The sequence below is a fragment of the Lutjanus erythropterus genome, chromosome 11 (assembly GCF_056507025.1).
Source record: "Lutjanus erythropterus isolate fLutEry1 chromosome 11, fLutEry1.hap2, whole genome shotgun sequence".
Taxonomy (NCBI): domain Eukaryota; kingdom Metazoa; phylum Chordata; class Actinopteri; order Lutjaniformes; family Lutjanidae; genus Lutjanus; species Lutjanus erythropterus.
The window spans coordinates 4,462,435-4,489,481 of NC_139327.1; the positions used below are offsets into that span (position 1 = coordinate 4,462,435).

Genomic DNA, 27,047 nt, shown 5'->3' on the forward strand with positions numbered 1-27,047 from the left:
AACAGTACAGAGCTGTGTTAGGCCCCGAGAGCTTAAAGATTAAAGCAAACTCTAAGAGCATTTAAGGAAGTGCAGAGAGTTTTTTGCAGGAGCGCTCGGTGTTTTCTCCTTCATACTTGCTCTTATTTCGTGCCAGCAGGTTTAATGGAAAATTGGAGCAGGGCTGAGGCGTAGTAGCTCCAGGGGGGTTGAACATCTGGGCTGCTGTAGCTGGAAGAGAGAGAAGGAGGGAGAGGAGTCCACCACTCACTCAAACCCAGACAAACAAACATAGAAATTCACTCTGTTTTACATGGCTACATGTGTCATGCACAAAGACATACTTGGTTGAGCATTTACAGCCACCAGTGTCAAGTACGCAGACACAAGCATGTCCACACAAAACACACAGAGACACACAGCTCTGTCTTAACCCCCAGGAGAAGGAGTGCCTCCAGCGGGAAGGCGTCTGTGCAGGCAGGCAGCTCCAGGGCCTCTGTAGGCTTTTAAAGCTGCTTCTGTGTTCGTCCCTGTGGGAGGGAGGGATGCAACAAGGGAGAAATCAAAACGAACATGTCACCAAATCATACACACCTTTGAGACATATTGCTGTGTTAGATAGTTGTTCAAAAACTGGAACATGTAAACCCATTTCTCCCTCCCTGGCTCCTCCTGTCTTCTGATAAAGCCATGCGGAAACAATGCTCCCTAACCTCGTGTTATTCCACTCTGCTGCCCTGAAGTTAATTGTTTTGATATGATCTCTTTGCACGCTATGTTTAATTGTTTAACTAGAGATTCAAAAGGATCTCAAGATAACCTTATAATCTCCAGCAAGTGTGCATTGTAGTCCTTAACACGTTATCACGAGAGCAATGACTTCATCTTTTCAGCCTTGTTCAACTCTCTGTGTTGTGTCTAAATACACACCAGGCGGTGGAATGATACCCTGAGCTTTTTTCTGTTTTTTTGGATTTAGGCCCTCCAAGCTCTTGCGGCTCTGTTATGCGGGCACAGTGATGGCCATGGGGGACATGGCCAAGCGTAGGCATGTGTGTGGGAAGTGAGCAGGCAGGCCGGCTGTCACTTAGCATTACAGCGCTACAGACTCCCCGTGGGTGACATGAGGAGAGCGGAAAGTGAGAAGACGAGAGGGAGAGCGTGTAGAGTAAGGAGGAGAAAACAGGAGTGGAGCGGTGGAACGATATACAGCAGCCCACACACCAAAACACACACCCCGCCCCTAGCAACCCCAAGTCTAGGAAACCTGCTGTTTGTTTTTCTTTTGATTAGACCAACCACTGAAGATAAGCCCACCTGACAAGACTTCACCACTGGCCTCTGAAACAAGAATCCAAAGTGAAAGGATGTGAAGAGGAACAGGGAAGGGTTAAAGACTCCTGGGTAGAGAAGACAAAAATAGTCAGTACATAATGTTCATCTGGCGGGCTGTAGACCAGTAAATAAGGATACTCTCTCTGTTCTTTACTTGAGAATAGTCTCTGTGTTCAAAAATTCTGTTAGTACTTTGTTGACACGGACATTCACATGGCGGCACTTCCATTTAGTCCAGGTTTGATAGCACACACATGACCTTTTTAGTAGCTTAGTTCTTTTTAATGGTCTTTTTAGTTTCATGACCACTTAAACCAAGTGAAGACTAAAGTCCAGTGAGACAGAGACAAGCCCAAGACTCTGAGGGTTTGGGATGAAGTCGAGACCAAAGCAGAGTTAGATCAAGTCAAAATCACGACCAGACCAGAGCTAGTTAGGCCTAGGGATAAGGTTAGGCATTGTTGAATTTTATTCCAGAAGATTTGGCTGACATCTCCTTCCTATTCACTTTCTTCAATGCACATCCAGGACTGGGTACTGAACTTCAGCATCATTCAGTGCCAAATGTTGATACCTAGTAAATCTCATAAGTGTTGTTTTGTTAAAATGGATTTGATAAAACTGGTATAGAAAAATGCAGCCTTCGGGAACCATTATCAAAGCCAAGGTATCACTTGCGGTACCAGTATCAAATATTTGTGAATGATACCCACACCTATGTGCATGTGAAGGAGGCAGGGATGGATGACGGCCATTAACAGTAACAAGAATTTCAAATTAGAAATAACTCAAGTTGTTGGTTGTATTTGAAGCAGAAAGGTTTACATCCATTCACAGTAATGATGTTAACAAATCAGACATTGTGCAGACACAGCAGTGGTCATGACTGGTCCTGAAATAAAATCCAGAGTCCTGAGACAGAGACAGTAAAAATGTGTCTGATTTGAGACAAACCCAGGACCTTTCAAAAAAAAAAAAGCACTGTTACACTACGTCTTCTTGTCAAGGATATATTTAGGATCATACAGTATGGCAGCATTAGTACTGTAAGGGATATAATATTAGATATTTTTCAGTTTTACTGTCTTTCAGTTAACAGATGAACCAGTTACCTTAAGAAATGCTTTTAATTTTTCATTTTTACAACTCCTGTCCCTTATGTACGTACAGTACTGTATGTCTTACTTTGCAGCTTGATATGACAGAAGTTTACCTCAGACATGATTTTGTACAGATACAAATCAATCATTTGGTTAAGCCACAATATACAGATGCAACTAAACGACAATGTACCCCATACTCCATATTGTTGAATAATGACAATGGGTTCTGCCAGAGTTTGTTCTCGTGCTGGCACAAAGGTTTGGGCAAAGGCCTGGCCAACAGAGACTATGTTTCCATGGATGCTAACGCTGTTATTGGCATTACTGAGTCTGATTGCCTTTGTTTATAACCCACTGCTGTCCTATGATAGAGGGGTTGCCGCAGTTTAACTCAGGAGCTGCCAAATTTGGCTAAACCCTGTGGGATACAGGAGCCCATTCTAGCTGGCAGACATCGCAAACCATAGTCAAAGGTGACATGATTATATACACAGCGGTGTTGTGTGTATGGGATCTGGGCCCTGTGTGCCGAGGGGAGTGGCAGAATGTAAACATTGGCTGGGTGGCCCAGTCTCTGCTCTGACTGTGGCCTTTTTAGTCCTTAAGACTTCAGAGGAGGCAACTGTTTTTTTAAAGGTCCAGTTCACAGTGTCAGTTTGCTGCCCCCTGCTGAAACCCTGTGTCCTTACTGCTGGTTTTGTTTGTGTAGTAATTTAATTGATCAAACATATTTCAAACTTATTCTTTTGGTTATTTATCATATCCTCTTTGGCAACAAAAATAGTTTAACATAGGCTGACACTTTCCTTTCCTACAGTATTTGTAAGGTCTTAAATCCAAACAATGCAAATATGTATGGTATGTGTGAAAATAAATCTGAACAAATTGAAATGTCAATAAGAATAATAATAATGATAATGATAATAACTGAAATAACCAGCACAAATAATAAAAACATATCAAAATAAAATTACATATGGGTTATATATACATTTGCTTTACACAGACATATTTAGTATCAATCCCAATGTTATATTATATTTTGGGCAAACAAACCCCACGTTCTCTGATAAATATGGTGATGTCAGAGTGGGGATGCAGTGCAGACGAAACAGATGTGGTGACGAGACAAAAAATTTAAGTACAGTGAAATCCACACTGTCAAGTAATATAAGGCTCACAATGATGGAGAACCAGCACATACATGGGAATTCATTAAATGCAAGGGAGTTCACAATGTAATATTTAAATGCTGATGTAATGTCTTTAATATTAGGAAAATAACATAACTGTGGTCTGTAACATAGAATATTCTGCTTCCAAAATGCAATGCTATTACACTAATACATGCAACAATACTGTGCTGATCTCAACTGGCTAAAAATGATGCTTTGTTCAGTAAGTTCTCACTCTTTTATTCTACCATTTTTGTATGGCTGTCATTGTTTCTTATCATTTCTAGTTGCTGATGTAGGAATCATAAGTTGATGGCAGGACTAGGAGTGTGCCATATCATATCGTTTACAATATATTGTTTTAATTTTTTTTCATGAGAAGAAAAATTCCTCTTGTGATAATGGCAATATAATGGCGGAGGACTTGGTTGTAAAAGATTAGATGTACAAAAAAAACATGGTAATATATAAGAAATGCAGGAAGATTGTAACTACAAAAAGAGACAATACATCAAACTAATTTCACCACCTCATACAAAAGCACGCGGTTGAGCATGAGGAGAGCAAAAAATCCTGAGGAGAGCTCAACAGTTATTGTGAGTTCTAAAGCAAACATATTTTTCAGTATTATGTCATACTGCCAAGAATATCGCAGAGTAACCTAAATTGCTGTGATATTGTATATGTCCATATTTCCCAGCCTTAGACAGAACAACATTACCTTAAGCTTACTGATTTCAGGCTTAATTTATGGTTAATGTCAACATTTGCCTCAACCATTAGCTGACTCAAAGTACACAAGTTTAAAGTACACAAGTTTACTTTCTTTAACATACTTTTACCCAGTACATTGTATAAGTATAGCAGGCTGGAAGCTCTGACTGTTGACCCTACATTTTCATTATGTGCTCAGTGGGATGATACTTTGTATGTATCTCTGTCTCTCTACATATATTTTCAATACATAACATTTTTAAATATTGTTACACAAGCATGCACCTGCTCTGAAAGGTCCTGAAAACATATTTTTGCCATCTGCTTCTCATTGTGAGTGATGCATTCCTACATGAACACAATCATCATTCTTTTTGGCTAAAGAAGAGTCTTGGTTAATTCTCATGAATGAATATTGTGTTTGTCTTTTCTCTGACTTGAAGTAGGTGGAGCTTGGTTGGAAAAACATGATTTGCATACTTCTTGTAGTAAATACAGTTTAGTAATATTTTATTCAATTATTATTCAATTTATTCTTACACCAGCTGTTTGTTAAACCATTACATTTGAGTTTTAAAGCTTCTCTAATCAATATCTGTGTATTAATAGTTAGAATGTGAAAGGAGAGACAAACCCACTGACAATGTTCACTGGAGTTCCTCTCACCTCAGCTGAGTATGTTAGCATCTTCCAGCTCGCATCTACCACTTTCCTCACCAATTTTAGATGAAACCTTCAGAATTAACATTTCTCATTCTCAAAAACAGACACCTCCTGAACATGTAGTTAGGAAATAGCATGCTAGCTAGTTAATTCTTGTCTCAATTGCTTATTTTGAACATAAATTCATCAAATTATTTTTCTGCGGCTGGCATGAGTGTGATTTCCATGGGAAGCAGCTGTAGAGGCTTGAAAGTAGTAGTAGTAGAGTAGGCTAGAAAATATACATTCATTGTTTGGTTTTTTGGGGCTGCACCTTTGTTTTTGTTCACTCCTACTGATGCCATCAGTGTTACCTTCAATCGCAGCAGGAAGTGAAACAGCTCTAATAAACCCACAGATACAGTTACTGACTAGCTTGTGAACAAAGAGAGTTGATCTGCTAAAGATCTCTCTAAAGAGTTAGATATTTTTCTCAAGCAGTGGTGGAGACCTAAATAGAGCTAAAAGGAGAGGGAATGTTGATATAATGTGGCCACAATCATGACTGCAAATGAATGCACAAATGCAATGTGATGTTTAAATAATGTATTGTTTGCTAACATGTTTGCAGTATCAGAATATAATATATCAATATTATATGGTAATAATATAAAAAAAAATGTGTTTAGAGCTGCTCTAAACACTGCTCCCAAATCATCAAAAAATAATGCAGATTTAAGTGCACGTATAATAGTAGAATTTTAATATTCTGATTAAGTTATTCTGATATATATATATATGTGTGTATATATATATATATATGTATGTATATATATATACATACATACATACGTGTGTGTGTGTGTCTATATATATATATATTTTTTTTTTTACTTGTAAATATTTGACGCTATCATGCAGAGTTGAGCTGTATCCAATCTGATCTCGACATAACTGCATTTGACAGAGCATTTTCAAGGCACATTTGTTCAGCCGTCAGAGTTTATTTGGCTCGTGGGAACGCTGCGCCTTCGGGGTCAGACCAACATCAGGGGCTGCTGTCTGTAGAAATAATAAAGCAGACAGTGTTACTTTACAGAGGGCAGAGAAACACAAGATTGAAATAGATACAGAAGGGGGTTAAATGAGGTCAGACTGAAAGAGCTTAACGGTGCATAAAAGAGAGCAGTAGGAAGCACTGGGGGGAGACATTGAGTGAGAAAAGGGTAGAAAAAGGGAGCATTTTAAAAAAGGAGCAAGAGAGGGAGAGAAAGGGAGCATGGAGGATAGACAGGAAAGTTAGAAGGAGAGAAGGGAGGTCAGTGAGGGAGGCTGCTGCTTCAGTCTTTAGAGTTTGCCCACTCAGAAGGGAAACATTCTCCTCTGCTGGCATCTGCCACCACTGCTGAACACAGCTGAAGCCCATCTGAGGAGCTCTTCTGTCAGCCTTCCAAGCCTGCCGCACCACACACACACTGCACACACTCACCGCACACTGCACTACACCACGAAGTCGAGGGAGCGAAAGAAACGGTAGCAGGCTTACAGGCTCGAAGTCAGAGACAGAGTGAGAAAGAACAAGCACAAAGACCAGCAGGATAAAGTAGCAGAAACATTTCAGTGTCACTGCACCGCACGCTCAACATCAGTCTTTGGAGGAGACTTAGACTTTCCCTCGGCACACTGAATCAGTCAGGAACAGAGGACAGAAGGATGATCAAGTCCAGTTGGTTTTATGTCAAGTTCAAATACAACGAGAAGGTAAGTCCATATGTTCACTTTTTCCCCTGGCAAATATCTATACTTATGATACTGATTGGCCATGAAAATATGGAATTATTTAGCTTTGCATGGATACTCTTTCCAGACATTCTTTATCTGTTCCCAGTGACTGTTTTAAATTCATTGTGACACTTGGTGTTGTAGGCCTGTGGTTAAAAGAATTTCATTGAAAGGCAGACTGAAGAAAGGTTAGTATTTAATGGCATTTGTTTGTGTGCTTTATAAGTGCTCTGCTTTCCTAGTGAGAACACTTAAAAATTCTTACTTATTATGACACTGCTTACTGCTGTGAGAGCATTTGCAAATGTAGTTTGTCATTAAGCTGCAAAAACATTCACACAGTTTTTTAAAGATGTGTTGATTTTTGTTTTTTGTACCCTAGTTGTTAACGTGAATGTAATTCTGTAGTCTCAAGAACACCCCACATGCAGTTTCCTTAGAAATAAATATGACTTACTCTACCCAAAGCATGCATAATATGGAAAGGCCTGGCGCGTGCAGCAATAAATACATTTCCTTATTGCTTCATGCCTTGAAAGTGTGTGAAATGCAAAGTCTCCAAATATGAACACTTGTAGTGTGAAAGCAGTGTAAAAGAAGATGCATGAAAATCAGATCAGTTTGTTGGGCCACAACTAACAATTATTTTCATTATCAATTAATCTGCAGATGATCTGTATAATTAATTGAACTTTTGACCGACTAACATTCCAAAACGTAAAAATTGTTCATTTACGTTAACGCGTCAGAAGAAAAATAGAAAATCCTCATATTTAAGAAGTGACTGATTATCAATATAGTTGGTGAATAATTTTCTTTTGATTAACTAATAGATTATTGCAGCTCTTGTAGTTTGTACAGAAAACCTGTTGTGGGGGGATGAAGTTGTCTTGTATGCTGTTATAAAGTCTTAATGCAGTTGGTGATGTCATCATTAGATCCTATAGCCTGTGTAATGGGAGTGAGTCTAAAGTCGTCAGTGTTACTCTTCTGTATGTGGATGGCATTACACTGTCAAAGCCAAGCTTAAGGCCATCAGCTAGCACTTTCCCCAAATGTTTGTAACTGTGCTAATGAAAACAGCTAGTGTTCCAATTATCTTCAGTCAGTTAATCAGTCAATTAGCCAGCGAGGCAGACAATCGGCCAGACGTCAGCTACCGGCAACCATCTAGACAGTCAGCTGGCCAGCCACTAAGCCAGGCTCCCGGTCATGCTGTGTCTCTCTTTGTGTCACGACTCGCAGTTTTGGTGGTGACCCCTTACACTGATCAAGTTCTCCACTCAGCATCAGGTGTCCGCCCTGTAGGATCAATAAAGCTATCTCATTACATAAAAAAACAGCAAAGGAGAGCTCTTTTTACTGTGGGTTATGCCTAACTTCTCACAGTTAGAATATTTTGTGCTTTAAAAATATGAAACAGCAGTGTACATGTGTTGGACTGGTTTTGCTATAATCAGGCTTATTATTGTAGATAAGTGAGAGTGCGCCAAGTGGCCTCATGGGAGCATCTGTTGGTGCCTGAGGTGCTCTGTTTCCATCTGGTCTGCCATTTTGTACTTGAACAGTCTTAAGGTGGAGAAGTGAGAAGATGGCCGCTCTTTTTATCTTTTAGAACCAGGTCAAAATAATATATCACCACCATATGCTCTAAAATAATCAATATATATACGTCTTTAAATATGGCCAATAAATACTGAATATTAAGAATTTCTGATTTTGAACTTGTTTTTAAAAAGCACATTTTAAAATGACAAATAAGAATTGAAAAACTTAATGTGGGATGTCTTATTGTTGTATACAAAACCTGCCAAGTGACATCATTAAAAATAACCATTACTGTAGTGGTCAGCAGAAGAGCCTGCCAAGAAAAGGTGTCTGTTCAAACAGAAATGTTGCCGTAAAACTCAGCAAAGAAAAACGAATGCAGACGAGCTAAAGCAGCCTTGACAACAGTAGCTAGTAGCATCGGTGTAAAATGGGAAGGAGGAGTTCAGTGCCATGTTCCTTTCCCCTCCACTGACTGCTCATCCCATTACATTTGGTCAAAGTTAAGTGACAACATTTCCACCTCACATTTGATTAAAAAAAGTAGGAGGGTAATGGGGAGAACTGAAACAGAAGGAGGCGAGACAAGACGGCTGGTTGATTTTTATCTCTGTGATCATGGCGAGTAAAGGAGGGAAAAAATGAAGATTTAACGGTCAAGCTGATTTGTTTCAAGCCTGGTTGAATCTGAAATTTCTGTAATTTCCTGTACTCAGATCGATTGCAGAAGCTTCAGGCAGTATTTTTTACCAAAAAAAAAAGTGAAAAATCCAACAGTTTGATCAGCTGGTGCTGTATGTCTGCCTACAGTGATCTTCACTCCTAGGTGGCCTGGCTTTCCTCTTACTTTTCTGTTTTCCTCCATGTCGGTCTTCCCAGTTAAAGAAAAGTATCCACAAGAACAGGATGTGTGTGTCAGTGCTTATGGGGGTCTGGGGCTTGGCGAAAGCTGAGTGTGTGTTGGAGGAGAAGAAGGGCATATGCCGCCGTCGGCTTTTCCTGCTCCCAGCTGTCTCGCCTCAGGAGCAGCCAGCCTCTGTGTGATTATGCGTGATTGACAGGCATGCTTTCAGCAGCATGCGAATAGGAAGTGACCTTAAACAAGTACTGCCATTTTTGACTGAGTGCCTGTCTTTCCTCCCCCCACCTCCCTCTCTCTCTGAAGAGAAAGGGTGAGAAGGGCACGGAGCATGGTGGCTTCTGGGTCAAGCACCCAGGGTCGTCCAAATCTGGGGAAAGGGTAATTGCTACCCCTGTGTGTGGGCTCATGTCCTGAAGTGAGAGGGTATGAGATGGAGGGAGGGAGAGGCTGGAGGTGGGTTATATTCCTCCGAGTCCTGCTCTGTGTGTCTGCTCACAGCTCTTTGTCCCTCTAGGCCAGTGCCAGGACCCCCCAGTGGGCCAACTCTGGGGCCACAGACCCACAGAGGGTGAACAGCAACCTGACTCACACTGGACTAATTCAATTTAACACACACTGAGTGCCCTGTGATTGGTGTGTTAACTCTGGCCTCTCCCATGGCCAGATGGCTGTTCTCACAAAGACACATTTACATTGTAGGGCATTTGACTGAATGTACAGTAGGGCTGAGTCATATGGCGTATAAATATCGAAACATTTTTAGCCTGTTTCACAATATATGAAAAATATCTCAAGGTAGACAGCTTGTCTAAAATAACATATTGTAAGGGCTGGGTGAAACAAAATCAAATATCACTATACTTTTGGCTAAAATCCTCCATACTTCCTCATTATATTAGAACAGTGTTGTAGTGGTGACCATTTATGCTTTGACAAAATATTAACACAGTGATGTTTTTGATGAATTAGGTGTTTGAGATGACTCATCAGTAATGCAGTTATAATGACTAAGTGGGTAAAGACAAATAACAGAATATTAGTCTGTTGAGTTAAGAAATTCCATTACTTTACTGCAATGCATCCTTTGACACCAGGAAAAGACATTTATGTCAGATAATGATATCCAAAATCTAAGGCAAAATCTCATCTCATCACAATATTGATATTATATGTATGTGTTGTCCACAATTAGTAAACAGTAAGGAAATATCAGTACTATCTAATTACCAGTGTACAGATGTATTTGTTATTTCATAAGCCCACACGCATAGTTTGTTACAATTTGTTGTTATTTTGTATGTCACTGTATTTAAATTATGAGTACTCCTATACTTTATATGCAGTATTTATTGATTATATATCATTAACAGAGGTGAAAGAATCACCTGGATCCTCTACTGAAGTATCTGTAGAACAACGTCAGAATACTCCCAGTAAGGTTTTTATTCAAAATTCTACTTGAGTAAAAGTACAGAAGTAATTTTACCAAACTGTACTTAAAGTATTAGAAGTAAAAGTACTCACCTACAATAAAATATCCCCTGTGACTGATACTGTTCATTATTTTATATGGCATGATTAGATGGTTAATACTGATGGCTCAATTTGTAAATTGTATTTTTCTATTATACTGAGGTGCTCAAGGTGGACCTAGTTTTACTACATTTTATATTGTTTGGTAGTTTAGTCCAGTGGTTCTCAACCTAAGGGTGACGCCCCTCCATTTGGTCATGACATAATTATGGAGGTTGCTCTGCAAATTTGTATTTGTTTTTGTTGTACTTTTCTGTAATCTTTGCTAAAATCTTTACTTTTTTCCCAGTTATTGGATAATAAAGTCTTTTGGCCTCAAACAATTTTTAGCTTAAACCATCTGAGAAGAGATGACAGAGATGTCTCTTTGGTGGAACTGCTGACAATGAGAAAACAAAGTGCTACAATAATGTATCGCACCAAAGTTGTAAGGAGTTGGAGTGTACAGAGCACAAGACTTCGAAACCAAAGTTTGGATTTCACTTCCAGATCCCAGACTGTGGTTAGGTTTAGGCAACAAAAGCACTTGAGTTAAGATTTACAGTTTACAACATTTACAATTTGTGTTGCTTCTCTGACATGGTGTCTGTTTGGAGCAGTAAATGTTCAGTAAATAGCCTGTCACTCTGAAATAAAATAGATCAAGATCTGCAGGTGTCCTGTTGGAGGCTGGTAATAATACAATCCTAACTGGGCCTGTAATAACACAATCTGGTAGTATCGATAATACAAGGAAAGAAACAAGGGACAACAGACTTAAAAACTATTTGATTTTTTTAAATAATTTAATGACTATTTGAATATAGAAAAATCATGACCCATCCCTAATATATTCAGTATGATATAAATGTATTTACAGTTGCAGATTAGTTGTATTTAACAGAATTTCTCAGCATTTGTAAATAGCTATAGTAGTAACTATATCAGTCAAATAAATGTATGGGAGTGAAAACTAGAATATGTCCCTCATATGTAGTGAGGTAGAAATAGATAGTAGCAGAAACTACTCAAGTAAAGTACTAGTACTTCAAAATTGTACTTAAGTATTGTATTGTATGGATTAAATTACCTTTCACCGCAGATCACTAACAGGTAATTATAAGCCTTTAGCCAAATCATATGAGAATCTAACAGACACTAAGTTTGAGTACACTTTTTTTTCTGAGCTTACATTTGACCGTGGCTGACTGTTTCTGTGGCTGACTTCTGTTTGTTTATCATCTTGAGTATGTGTACAGTATATTGATGGAAAGCTTTTTATGGGGTAGACATACAGTACATTGATGTGTTTAGTGTATTCTTAGGGTGTATACATGCAGTGTCCTGTGCACAGCACAATATTTATCTCCAAGTCGCATTTGTTTTGGGTCAAATTTCATCATTCAGACCATGTTTTCAACAAAATAACACACTCAAGGCTCCTGTTATTACACTGAAACCTTCAAACAAATTTTGGCTTTCTTAACATTGGCAGATTCATACTGTATGCCTACTGGTTCAGTAAACAGTTTTGAATGCCTCTGTTTCTCCATAACATAGATTCCTCTCTTCTACTTGGTTCACTAAACCACAGCTGGTGGTTTTACCTCCTGTGCAGTCAGTGTCATGGTCACAATTTTTTTTTGAAGGAAATACAAGCATACAACCAAAGAACGTACTGCTCATCAATTTTATAGTGGTAGGCAAACATAATGATATTCAAAAATATGCAGCTAGATTTGGCTGTGATAACTTTGATTATCATGGCTTTGTCATTAATTGTAATAGCTTTGTTTTATACTTGGCATATGATGACAAATTTACCCACAGCTGGCTAAATCACAGGTTCCAGATGTGACACTGGTGAAGCTTATTAGAGTAGATTGTTCAAACTGTGTAAGATGTGGCCCTTCTCTCCATGTTCCCACATAGAGAGCAGGGCTGTAGATTGTAGATTGACTCTGTATTTACTGAGCCTGTGTACCAGGCTCGGTTTGTTGAATAGTAGGGGGTGACTGTAATGACTATAATGACTGTGAAAACCAGAGAGTTGAGTGTGGGTTATCATTAAGGGAGACTCTGATGATGCCACAGCATGTTATATGAGAGACACATGGTGTGGAAACCTCTCTTGGGTGGTATCGCCTATTTCAAACACAAACTCAAGGAGAAGGTTGAAACCGGTGCTATACATTCCTGTGGACCACTCTGTTTCGGGAAATTCTGGAAGAATGTAATCCTCCATTAGAGGTCTACTGGGACACTATTGTTGGCTGGTTTGCTTCTAGGTTTGTAGCTTGTGTCTAATTGTGTTTGCTGCTTCAGAAGATGCCTCCAGTGTAACCATCCCAATGGCAAAAACAGTTTCCTTCTCATCAAATAATGAATGAGTTGATCTGCATGAAAGTTTTATCCCTCTGCCCATCCATCCACACTTGGAGGACTTTAATGAGAGTTTATTGGAGCCGTTTTAGCCAAGCCAGTTTAATTTATTTATGCTTAAAAGCTGCAGCGGTAAGAAGCTTACCGAACTGTTGACCCCAGCGAGGCTTGTCGCAAAGCGGGCCCTGTCATTTTTTTTTTTTTTTCCCAGAAAGGCTTGCTTACTTTACAGACACATTGAAATTCTAGGAGAGCGCTCCACAGCTTGCCGAAGGGATTACTGGTAAATCCCTGCAAACTCCAGATGTTTTCCCAGGCAGCACGCAGCGAGGAAACATCGCCCATCCCCTGTAAACATCTGTCAGACAAAAGCCTCCGCCACAGAGGAGACAACAGAAGCTTAGAGGGAGTAAAGTAGCTTGACTAGTCAGATTTTCACTCTGTTAGATCTGTTTGTTCATGAAGAGCTAAGTGGTTTTGCGGGGCGTCTTGTGTGCCTGCTTATGCTAAGCTTCAAAGTGGACGAGTGTACAGTAGAACTGAAATGTTTGCTGGTTAAATAGCTGAGGAGGCTGTCAGGGCAGGATGATAATTTTGCCCATCTTATATCCCAAGTATCTCTAAAGCCAGAGCTTTCCTTACTAGACCACCAAGAGAGACATTCTCAGACTTTTCAAAAAATTACTTTTATTTTGTTTTTTATTAAAGGCCACATTCAAATTGAATGTTAAATGATCATAGCTGTCATGTAGTGACAGGCTTTGCTGCACCCTTCACTCTGTCTAAAAGGCAGCACCCTGACAAGCTACAGGAGCAGTGTGCTTTGTTTTCTGTGTGTGTGTGTGTGTGCGCGCGCGTGTGTGTAAATATATATATGCAAGTGTGTGTGTGTGTGTGTGTGTGTGTGTGTGTGTGTGTGTGTGTGTGTGTGTGTGTGTGTGATGTAAGTGGCAGTTGCTGCTGGGTTCAGGCCCCAGGCAGGATCTCATATCCCCCTGCCATGTTTGTGTTAATTTGCTGGATGTAAACACAGTGAGTGGGCTGTAACAAGGCAGTGCCTGCCTCCGTGTCTCTGCTCTCCAGCCTCCTCAGTGGAAGGCAGAATGGGGAGAGGGAGCGGCTGACCGGTGTCTGGATCACTGAACAATTGCAGGCCAGAGAGAGAGCGGTAGAGAGAGCGAGCCCTCAGTGTAGCCACTAGGGACAGGCCTGACAGATGGATGGAGCGAATGACTGGATGCCTAGCCAACTGGAAAGACAACTTTCACCCACACAGGCTGTATGCTTTTGCCTGTCGCCTTTTATCTCCATCTCTTATACACAACCTAAAGGAAAGAAAACAGGATCGGTGTGCATACATAACCCTCACATTATATGGTGTACATATATACTGTGTATTGTAGGTGGTACAGACCTAATTTTCATTTCTGCATCATTGTTGTCAAATTGGAGTTTAACAGGGGGGTATTCAAGTCGAAATTATGCCACTTAGGTGAATTTCTAAAATCACAGGTTTTCATCCACAGGTTTTATTTACGTTCACCTACCATGTAGACAAACAATTTGGTGTCAAATCAGTTCTTCTAAAAAATCTTGCTATTTAAGGTTTGAATTAGGCCTGGGCGATATAGCTGAAAAACCTATTATGATAGTGAAGTTTTGTTTCGGTCGATATCGATAATTATTGGTCATGTAGGTTTTTTTTTTGAGAAATAATCATCAGTAATGTAGATATAATGACTAAGAGGGTAAAGAGAAATAATAGAACAGCTAGAACATTCTGGTAAGTCCAGATACAGAGTATATGGGAACAAAATTTAACTTCTCACAAACATGTAAAAATATAGTGTAGAAATATAAAAATATGGAAAAATATAAAATTACACCATTTTATTGTAATGCACACTTGACATGACATATCACAATATAGTGATATCCAAAATTGTTAGACACTTGAAATCGCCAAAATGTAAAGATCAGTTGATCACTTTAGACTGATGAGCTGATACTGTTCCTGTCAGCATTCTCACAACATGAAACCTTTTAACATCTGATGTCTTCAGCTGTTTGTGGGCTTGTGAAAAACCAGGCAGTTGCTGGGATAGGAAATAGATGGCAAAATTGTTGGGTTGTCATCTCAAGACAAAGGAGCTAGGTTGTGTGGGTCTTCACTACCTATTAACCATAGTTTGTCAAAATATCACAACTTTTCTACTGATTAAGTCCCTCTCTGTGAGTTTTGGCAACATCCACACATTTTCCTGAATGTGTTCATGGTTTAGACATCTGCAGCTGCAGTTGAATATTCAGCATCTAATCCATTCTGTTGTTTACATCCCTGTATCTTCAATATGGTCAGGTTACAGACCGAACATCCATGACGCAGATGCAAACATCTAGGTGGAGTCCATTTCCTGCACAAAATTCAATTAGTATACTGTGTGGTACTAAAAGCATGTTTACTTACTACCTGTGACCACAGGTTTCACCAACTAAATTAGAACTAGAGGACAATAACTTTGAAGAGAGGTTTTATTTAGAGTGGGTGAGAGGTTTGATTCTACTCTCGTTCTTCTCTTTCAAATTGCTGTTTTTTGCGCTGGAAATGGTCAAACATATAACCCCTCGTAAAATGTCAAACACATCAAATTCTGAATGAATTTGACAGAGCCACACCAGCAAGTTCCCCCTATTTTCCACTCTTTGTGCTAAGCCAAGCTAACTAGCTATTTAATGGACAGATATGAGTGTTTTCGATCCTCTCATCTAAATCCAGACAGCAGAGACCTATTCCTTTTAGGTTCCCAAAATGACTTTGAGCCTAGTGTATATGTATTTTTGGACATACAGGACATGAAAATATTTGAAAACTTGTGCTGTGCCTCATAGCAAAGATGTGTCCACTTTCATGAATCTGAGTAAAGGTGTGTGTAGAACTGCACGGTGAATGTGTGCCTCATTTTCTCCTCAGAGGAGTCCTCCCAGAGCTCATTAGCCCAAGTTAAATTCCCACTGGAATGCTGGGTCCTGCCTGCCGTCTGCTGCCCGCTCCTGAGCAGCTCTGGTTTCAGCCTGCTGGATGACTGGGCACGGGGATGGTTCCCATAGTTGAGCTGCCTGAGCCACATGGGCAGACCCTGGTACCCCGGCTCAAAGAGCCCTCTGTTGTTCCGTGCACATGCTCACACGCAGCAAAGGGTCGCTTCACACAGACGCACACACACATAAGAGGGGCAGCCTGGCAATGTGAGCTATGGGAATGTCAGATTTATAGAGGGATGGATCACATGATCGCAGACTGCTGGAGAGCAAAGCCCAACAATTGCTTTTTGTCTGAATGTAAACTTGTGTAACTGTCTGGCAATACCAGTCTACGCTGGCGTGCTCCAAAGAAACAATCCTATGCTTTTTTCTGCAGCCTCCCTCTGAGTGAGGCTTGGCATAAAATCTGTCTAACTTGGCCAGCTCTGCGGAACAGATCCACACACACACGTGGACCTGCTCCCACATTCAAATGCATAATGTCTAGATCATTATTTTTCATCAGGACATTGGGGAAAAGTCTGTTTATTATACACTATTGTGTTCTGCAAATGGCCAACAGCGTGTTTCTCAGTGTGACCGGCTAGCTTCCTCTGTGTTCAGCAAGATCCACTGTATTCCATACCCCAAGTTGGCTTTTTCCCTAAAAGTTTTACCCAGTGAGGGGGGGGATGTGAGGGGGAGTGGGCCAGAGGAGAGTGCATATCAAAGAGAAGCAGCCATCTGTCAGCACAGGCAGCAAACAGCTGGTGGAGGAGATGCAAGATGTCTGAACAAAGACTGACAAGATGGAAGATGACAGGAAACAGCTTTCCCTCCCTTTTACCCCTCCTGCAAGAGAAGAGGTTGACCATCAGAGTCCTGTGATGTCTCGCAGTCTCCAGATGCTGGCTCTCCTCTCCTCCTCACTCCTCTCATCTCCTTTCCTCTAATCTTCTCGCCTTCCTGTCCTTTCTCTCTTCTCTTCTCTTCTCTTCTCTTCTCTTCTCTTCTCTTCTCTTCTCTTCTCTTCTCAGTGATGGTTTGTCACCTCACCATTGGATGCACCATGCTCTCTTTTTCCACGACTCGTTACTGGAGAGCTTCTTCACTCTGCTCCCTCGCCGCTCAATTTGTTCATTTGCATTTCTGTTGCGCTCAACAAGAACAGAGAATGACTCATCTCTTACATGTAGGCACGCACAGAATTAAACTATCTCTGCTGGAATTATCATGTAATAATTAATACATGATATGCTTTAATTATACTAATTATGAGAGCATTTACTCGGTGCACAAGTTTTTTTTTCTCGAATAGGATTTTTGCAGGACCTAAATATTACATTCTGTGAATTATTTAGCTTTAGTAATTGACCTGCCGCAGCTTAAGTAGATACACATCTCTCCGCTCATTTGCTCAGATAAATGAAGCGGTGTGAGTCGTGTTAAGTAAATTTTTAGGGAATGAGCACAGGGCCTTGTGTTAATTAGTGTTGCAGCGTAAGCCTCGTTACATCAGGTCCTCTTCTCTCTCTACTTAGCACAGTCTATTCCCCTTTGTGCCTTTTTCCCCCCGCACTGTTAATTTGAACAGAAAATGCAGTCTCTTTCTAAATAGGGCAGTGGTACACACTAGCCGCAATCATTAAGCCCATTTTCCGCCGGCTTAGAGCTGTTAAAATGACTGTAACGGAGGGAAAGCCAGAGAGTTTTGTCTCCTCTCTCTATCCACAGTGTAATGTGTGATGTGTGACATTGGCCAGTGTATTACTGTAATGGCCCTAATTGTCTAATCACTCTAATATGTGGCTGCTGCTCTTGGACATGACAAGGGCAAAGTGTGCTAATAAACAGTGATTACTGTCACTTGAAATCAGCACATGGGTGGGGAGTGGGGGGGTAGCTGCAGGGGAAGTGTTTTTCTCCTTTTCCCTTCTCTCGCCTGTTTTGTGCTTGACAGACAGGGGAAGCATGGTGGCGGTGAAAGGTCAGCCTGTGGTTACACACAAGTGATGGAATGACAGAGAGAGAGGGAGAGGTATCAAAGACAGAGAAGAGGAGAAAGAGCTGTCATCTCCAGATCTTGTCCCTTCGGTCGCTCAGATTGACAAGCTGTCAGCCTGGCCAGCTCATACTCTGTGGAACAGAGAATAGACAAGGCAGAGCTTTCACTTTCCCCAACCATCTGCCTCTCTGTCTCTCTGCCGCTTTTTGGTTTTCTTCAGTTTATTCAGTCAAAAATTCAAATTAAAAATATAAACAGAGGCAAATTATGCTACGTAAAGTGCAAATACTATTACACAACAGTTTATTTCAACCAAGTAATTTGATTGGAAGAAAGACTTTTCATGAGTGCTGATAAAGAGTAAAACATCACTGGGACTTAAACTACCTGTATCACTTTGCTTTACAGTGTTCTAATAACCATTAGCCAATATTAACAATGTAATGACAAACAGGTAGAGACCATGAAGACAGGAGGAGACAGAAGACATCTTGTACATGAGTCATGGCTTATTACTGAGGGATTGTTGTCACGCACTTTTTAATCTGACAAAGTAAATGGAGTTGGATGCAAGAACAGCAGTTTCAACAGCTTGTTAATCAGGGAAAATACCCTCGTTTATGTGCATGTGTTACCATTGTTACAACATAATTTGCATAAATATATACATGGCTTATACAGATCATTCATTAAATCCTGTGGTTGGTAAATTTGCTTTGAGACCACAAACTAACTGCATTTTGCTTGGAAGCCAATCATGTCCTACCTTTTGGCCAGTTTGTTCAGTCCATGTCTTAAAAATGTGAACATCAATATTCAGTCCATTAAAAAAGATGAGCTGAATAGAGGCTTGATGCAGTTTCGTGAATCCATCTGGACAACTAAAGGAGAGCCACAGAGTAGCTAGGAAGTTAATGTTATTGTGCAGGAACATGTTTGTTGCTGTGTTGCTTCGTATTAGCCCAGTCTCAGTTCAGTTGCAGAACTACTTGTGTTGGCGGAGCCAAATCAATGAGTAAATAAAAAAGAAATCATAATTTCTTGTCACTTATTAGTGTAAACTAATAAATAGCACTAGTTTAACTGTTGTATAAAAGCAATGTCACATGAGAGGGAGGCTGTTGGACTGAATATCATCATGACTGCGAGTATCTTTGGCACTCGCCCTGTATTGCTTGACTCCAGTATACTCACAGTGCCTTGAGGTATATCCATGCATACCAAGTGGGTTGAAGTTGAGGTGTCACGGAGACAGAGATTAAATACAATTCAAGCCAAACACAGTAGAGTTATAGCTGCTTTGCAAGTTTACATGCAAGTTTATCTGACCCTGGAATCATTCCACCAAGATAAAAACAGAAAAGGAGATGTTTTATTCCCAGAGTATTGTCTTTCTGTGCAACAGAATGTTTGACAGCCAGTTTGATGAGCTTCCAAAACCAGTGACCACTGTCATTCAGTGTTTTCATGTTCCATACACCAAGTCCAAAAAGCAGTCAGCTGAGAAGGCAATCAGTCTCAAAATAACTTTGTGTTAAGCATGAAAAATATTACCAAGTGCTTGTAAGTGTTTCACGGGATGCCTCAAGCCATGGAATGCCATGTAAAATGCTGAAAGGGTGAGAAATGGAGTGTCTCAGTAGAGTTTAATCTATAAAATAATAGGCATGTGCATATGATGCAAGCACACACACCAGTGCCAATAAGTGAACAACATCCTCATGAGCACCTTCTGCCTGCACAAATGCAAATTTAATAAAACTTGAGCTCTACAGTGAGAGTATACTCAATAGATCCCTGGTGCATTCAGGGAACTGATTTAGACAATGGATATTTTTCCAAGTTGTGTGTAATCTATTAATTTTGGTGTCACAAGTGGTCCATCTACTGAAAATGGACTAAAGGTATTTTGGACACATTCATCCAAAACCCATATGTGACATGTTTTAGTACGTTTTGAGGGCAATGAAAGTGCAAAATCGTAAGTTAGAGACATGTACTCTGGTTTTTGTTTCAGTCATAAATGTTCAATCTTGCATGAGAGAAGCTTCAGTTTTCTTTCTAGTGTACTGTCAGTTTTACAATCTTCCGCTCTTTTCACCATATCTGGACATGAGTACTGAGGCAGAGCCCTGTCTGCAGCATTCACCAGAAAGTCTGTATTTGCACTGTTTGTGCTTGGTGAGATGACTGTGTTTGTGTCTGCATGTTTGGAGTTGATGTTTTTTTATGTACCATCTCCGGGCTATGAAGCCCTCATTTCCCAGGTCCCCAGAGACCAGTTAACCCCTCATTTCCTCCCCAGAGCACCCAGTAGGGACCAAAGCAGTTGCATGCGTGAATCCTTGCTCTATCTTCTGTGGAGCAGACTTTCTCTACAGTAGTCGGGCACTCTGATAGCCTCCATTCATTATTCAGCTCTACTCCAGCTGCACCACACCCCCAAGCAGCACTGAAATAAAACAAGGTTAAGAATTGGCATGAAATGTGTCTCAGTGGATCAAGTGGTGGGGGAGAGTGGGGGAGGTTTAGGAGATGGGGGAGGTATGGGCCTTTATCTGTGCACCATCTTTTATTAATTGCCCTGGTGCTTAGACTGCGAGTTTCTCCGTGATCATTAATGCATGCGCGGAATAACGTATTTACATGTTCTTCATGCATTATGCATGTGCAGGGAGGAGGCTACAGTGTTGTGGAGGACCCTGTGCCCACAGGTCCTGTGTTTTCTTTTCGTGTGTGTGTGCCTGTCTGCGTGTATGTCTGTGTGTGAGCTGATCTGCATTCAGCCATGCTGTGAAATCCACGCGCTACCAGGCCCCTCTGCTGTTACAGGAAAGCGATGGAGCATTGGACAACAAGCAACATTCCCTGCGCTTTCCACACAGGCCGCTGAGGCTTCTGACTGTCTGACAGAGGCTGACAGGTCACAGTGTCACAGAGAGGCTGTAACCAGACATGTTTGCCGAATGAGCACAGGTTGTAAGTGCAGTGAAACATTTAGTTTCATAATGCTGCCAAAGTCACATGTTCTCTTTAGTTCATATTGGCTTTTAGTTCACTGCTGTGAGCTGTAGAGTCACTGGAATGTCAGAGTCCTGTGTGCTGAAAGGAAAGTGTTAAAAGAAAGTGGTAGTTCTGGGTATCATTTAGAAAATACGGTATCACTACCCTTAAAATGACACTGATACCAATACAGTACTTCAGTTGATACTTATTTTTTCTACTAAATTACTACTACTAATTCCATACTCATTATATGAATGGAGGCATTCCTGAAATAATCCTTCCACATGTTATACTTTTATTTTTATCAGACGCCACAGGCATGTAGTACAGCCAGACTTTTGAATGTTTAAGTGGCACACTATCCATCACAACCACTGCATTCAAATTCACCATACCTCTGATTGTGAGAGTTGTATTTGCTGCAGTAGCCAGCCAGTCACACTCATGAAATGAAAGAGAGCTTGTGGTACTTGGCTGCAAGCAAATACTGTACAAATTGTAATTTTTTTCTTAGTCTAGGTACAAAAAGGATTGAACGTTCGGTATCGTTTGACTGGAAAAGTTTCGATACCACTTTTAATACCACGGTTAATTTCATCTTTGCCTTAAAGCAGGGTTTCAAACTCAATCACAGAAGGGGCCAAAATCTAAATCATGGGCCAAACAGGATTAACATTTATTGAACAGTCTAAAACCAAGTATGTTTTATTCAGAAATATGAATTTGAACAGACAGACTGCAACAACTTTTTCCTCAATAAAATAAATAAAATTTAAAATAGTTTTTTTCTTCAACAATAACATAAAGCAAAATGAGAATATCTTAGCTCAGAATATTTAAACTCACATATTAAGCTCACATATCCAATTAGCAACAGTATTTCTGCTGAGGCTTACACTTGAAAATGCTTTTTGTCTGGACACAAGACATCGCACACTTAAATCACGCAGTTCTTCAAAAACTCTCCCTCCATAAATGGCAAGACTGATTTGGCTGATTCAGCTATCTCTTCTGCCACTATAAAACTACCTTTCACGGAAGCTTCACTTTGTAATTTTGCTTTTGTGAACATAGCGTGCTGTGATACCAGACTCTTTTTAAACTCTTCTGCCTTCTGTAGCTTCTGCTGTGTGTCCAAGCTTTTGTACTTGTCCTGATGTTATGTCTCATAGTGCTGTCCTATGTTATATTCTTTAATTAAAGCCACATTAGCTCCACAAACAAGCCACACAGGCTTACCTCCGATGTCAACAAACAGGTCCTCTGCCCCCCACCTGCTTTGAAAGTCCTTGTTTTCAAAGTCCACTTTTCGTTTGGCCATTTATTTTGGGGGTTAGCTCAAGTGTCACTGTAAAAGCACTGACCAATGCATTCATCCACTGACCACTGATCAGTGTGTCATTAAAGCAGCCAGGGGAGGAGTTGGCGCACATGTCTTGATTTGCGCGGCAGCTGTTCAAGTGCATTGTGGGATTTGTAGTAAGAGTGGTGGGAGTACTGGCGGTCCATTCATAATAGACACATGAAATTATCCCGCGGGCTCTATATAAATGTATCGGGCCTTGAGTTTCATATGCGTCCCTTTAAGGTATGACATACTGATACTCAGCTTTAGACATCAGTGAGAGAATGGGAACAGTTTAAGATTGGAAAGAACTGTGCAAGTCTGAGTAAATTGTCTCTGTCTGGCTTATTTAAAACACAGGCATTTTCTCATTCGCTTGCCTGCAGGGGTGCTGATTGATCAAGTCAAAGCACAGCTCCCTATTGGCCTATTCACCTCTGTAATTGATTGATCACTGACTCACTCTCACCTGTAGTTCTTGTATTTCCACAAACTGCAGCTCATGGAGTCACCTCTCTGCACTGGAACTGCCCTCTTATTTATTTTATGTAATTCCTTGTTGCTGCACTCCTGCCTCTATTATCATAAGTCCAAACTCAGCAGATAGCCCTGATATCGATCACTAGCTGGCCCCGGCTGCTCTCATTTAACTTTTTGTAAGTGAGCTCTGTGTGTCTCATTATTTTTGTGCTGATCGCTGTGTGTTGTAATTTGTGTGTTGTAATTGTATCAGATAAGTGCTGGTGTGTTTGGTCATTGTGCTGCCCGCTGCCTTGCATCAGAACCAACCCTGCTGGATAATTAGAATTGATTCAGTTACAATTTAATTAATCACACTGTTAAATCTCTGGTACTTACTGCGGACTCACACTGCGAGCTTTCAGTTTGCACAAGTGTGGTGGTGTGTGGAGGTGTGTGTGTGCGTGTGTGCGTGCTTGCTTGTCCTCAGGGTTGTTAGTTGGCAGAAAAAAGAAATCATTTACAGAAATGAACAGAGCTACATAAAACAAAGCAATTGAATTCATTTTTTGAAAAGTTTTATCACATTGGACTTGGAAAGTAAAACATCAGTATCAGACAGTGTGATTAAATGTGTATGTTTGTCTTCGTATGACGGCAACATTTTATCAGTATTTTCAAATTTCAAAATGTTCTGGGAATATTGCTTCAAGGAACCAGGACTGCCCTCAACTAAAGATTTTCCTAGTCGACTAGTAGTTGTTAGTTCAAGCCATTAGTTGACTAGTTTTTGCATGTTTGTGATCTAAATTTAATTATTTACTTATATGTTTTTATGTCATGAAGCACGCCTCCTGTTAAATGCTAACAGAAAAGAGTGTAATGATTCTTAATATGTTGGAACAACTAGCAAAGAGACTTAAAGTTTGGATAATTTATATCAACACAGTGTTCAATATACAGGAATAAATTATTTCCAACATCACAGAAACAAATACTTGTAGATGTATCAACATTATAGATGATGTATACTTGCTAAATAACTTGTTAAGTTACATACTCACTCACCAACTGCTGCATGCCTCTTGTCCCCACCTGAACCTGCTGTGTCCTCATTGCGCACAGTCACAGTCCTGTACCTTACCTCGCTAACATTACTATATTATCTGTTGTCAAACTGGCCTCCATCGGTCTCAGAGGCTGTATCCCAGTCTAATAGAACCACTAACTGAGCTAACTAGCTAATGGCATTTACAGCACAGTTAGCAACAGTGCACTGGTGATTTCTGTTCTGCGTTCCTTCAATCCCCACAACCAACAGCAATGTGCAGCTCCCTCATGTTTTAGGTGGGTTTTCTGCAACTAATGAATAAATGAAAACATGGTTGACTAAGGACTCTTCTCACTGACTAATAGTTTAGTTGACCATTAGGGGGCAGCCCTATAAAATGACGTATAATATATAAATTATATCATACAACACTTTTTTAAAATTATTATTATTATTTTTAATCTAGATCAGTGTTTGTAATGACATATGATCAGATCATGATATAGTTTGTAAGGTATGCAGAAATAATGTTCCTAAATAGTTTACATGACTTTTTCCGTGTTAAAACTGTTGCCAACAGACAGCACCGTTTGTGTATCCTGTGTGTTTCCCACTGTACTTTCACTTTGAGGACACTGTTAGTTTGACCTTTTTGACATTTTGTATTATGTAGCTGCAAGTGTTACAGGAATATGCGAGTACAGGAATTTATATTTCCTCCTTTGTGCTTAATGAAGCCTCTCGACAGAGTGCATACATGAAATGTAAATAAAACATGGTGTATTTGTGTATGTTTGAGCTGCTGCAGTTGTTCTGTTTAGTGTATTGTGTCCGGGTGCCGCTCAGGCATCTATACCGCAGAGGGAAGCGCCGACAAGGAGAGGGCCACCGCTGCTGTTGTTGTTGTTGTTCTCTTCAGGTTTATTCATCCTGAAGAGCGTTGGAGTGTGTTGTTGTGTGCGCGCATCTCTTCGCCTCCTTCACAGCGTCGGAGAAAACAAAGGCGCCCTCGCTCTTGCAGGCCCTGATTGCAGTCATTAGGATGCACAGGCGCTCCCGGTGTGACGGGGCCTCTCCTCAAGGGGATTCAGCTCGCAAAGCGCCGCCGCTCGCCTGTTTTTAATAACAATCATCTAAAATCGCTGCAATTAGCCCGCAGCTACAAGGAGATGGAGAGCAGAAAGATATGGAGGGGGAAGAGGGAGGGAGGAAGGGCTACAAGCTCAGATTCAGTGAACCTTTCGAATGTCAGCTCCTCTTTCACATGGAAAATTCAAGAGGGCCTTTGTGTTCATCAATTATTAGCCTTGAAAGTTAAAAAGATCCATTGTGTATTTTTAATCAGAGTTATATGGGGAATCTTTGAACTGATTCCCAGTCCTGCCTGGGGCTACAAGCAGAGGTAGCCTTTTCCACCCCACACATCCCCTCCAACCACTCCTCCTCAGCTCTCTGTGTGCAGCTCAATACTGTATTATTCCTGCTAGGCCAAGGCAAAGTATTCACTGGCAGAAGCCAGCGCAGTGGTGTGGAACCACTGAAGCTGCTGGTACTGTACATACACAAGTCTGTTTTAAGAAGAGAGGTTGAGCGAGAGCTGACTCCCCTCAAAAATGTAGGTGTCGTCTTCAGGAAAGTACAAAAGCAGGCAGGAAAACACAGAATGAGGGAGAGTGTTTGTGGAATCATGGGATAGGATACACTGAGCCGTACTGAATGTTTTCTCCTGGTCTGCAAACAGGATGTGGACTATTTAACATTTTATTTGGAGTGTGTGCGCTCAGTGATGTCCTTGATACACTATGTCTTTGCCAGAAGCTAAACTGGCTGCACCATGTGGCAGAGGTTAATTTACTCTATCAGCCAAAGTTGGCTCTAGCCAGATTTTAGATTGAACAAGATGAAATACATCTTAAAAAGTCAATTTGTATTTTCCTTCTTTTTTATAAGTTATTACAAGGTCTGCCAATGGTGTGAGAAATTTCTGTCCTTTCATGTGCAGATCCATAGTTTTTTCCAAACATTTTTCCAATAGACATTTTCTGTGACATTCTACACTTTATCCGGGTAAAAAGGCTTCTTCCTGGAAATGTCCTACATTGAAAACTTCTGCTTCCTTTGCAGTGTGAAAAATAATCATTGACTTGATTGCTCTTCTATTTTACATTATCAGACATACAATGGACAGTTACAAAAAATGATCAAAGGCAATGCGGCAGAACCAAAGATATCATCTTTTTTATTTCCTGCCTTTTTCTTGAATAACTGGGGCCTACATTACCCATGATGCAACTTAACTCATAAGCTCACTTCTTTCTGACTGCACAGTGCACAACCCAGATTTTTTTCATTTTCAAACTTGCAGTCTTCAAACCTAACCGTCACATCACATTGGTCATGAGATAAGTGATGGGAATTGTGGCTCTTTGATGGGAGTTCGATCTTATGGCTCTGTTACTTTGTGTTCCTTTCTGTGGACAGACTGTTCAACCAAACTCCATTCTAAAAGCAGGTGTTTTCTGGTAGGGTCCTATTTTTTCCCAGTAAGAACTTTAGTTACACCATCACTATGACGTATTTCTGCTTCACTTTGATCTTGGTCACAGAGTCAGCACACGTCATTTACTCTTTAACATAACCAAATAGATCACTTGTGATGAAGTGTTTGCCACAAAGGTACACTACAAATATTGAGTGGTAGACACTACAGTGCTTGTTGACAAAAGTAACCTATACAGTTCAATTATTTCAATTTATTTTGAAATAACTTATTGGAAAGGGTGAACTTCATGTTTTTTAGATGTTGAGGTGGACTCGACCCCTCCATTTCTTCCAGGATCCGAACACAAAATTATCTCACGTTTGGTCACACACATGTACACATAGACAAGTCATTCAGACGGTGCTTAATTGGAATGCACATGGCTGGTGAGCAGTGTAGCTAAAAGATCAAAATATTATTCTGTCTTGTATTCATTTATAAAAAACAAAAAGGAAAAAAAACAGAAAGCAGGTCTGATTTTTCTTTAGACTTTCTGTATTCTGGTGTCCATCAAAATAAAATAGCTTTTTCTTTGAAATGTCCCACACTGAAAAAAGCTGTTCTGCATCCTTGGCTCAATTATT

The 27,047-nt window shown here is 40.4% G+C and overlaps 1 protein-coding gene across 12 annotated transcripts in view; it reads left to right on the forward strand.

Annotated features, from left to right (window-relative positions):
• auts2a (activator of transcription and developmental regulator AUTS2 a) overlaps window positions 1-27,047 on the forward strand; it is a 373,611-nt gene that overhangs the window by 126,261 nt on the left and 220,303 nt on the right. The window contains exon 1 of one of the 12 annotated variants that reach the window (XM_084730524.1): window positions 6,647-6,709. The exons of the other annotated variants lie outside the window; for them this stretch is intronic. Coding sequence (XP_084586650.1) covers window positions 6,662-6,709 — 48 coding nt within the window. The 5' untranslated portion in view covers window positions 6,647-6,661. Of the gene's footprint in view, window positions 1-6,646; window positions 6,710-27,047 lie in introns of those variants that run through there. 12 annotated transcript variants of the gene reach the window in all.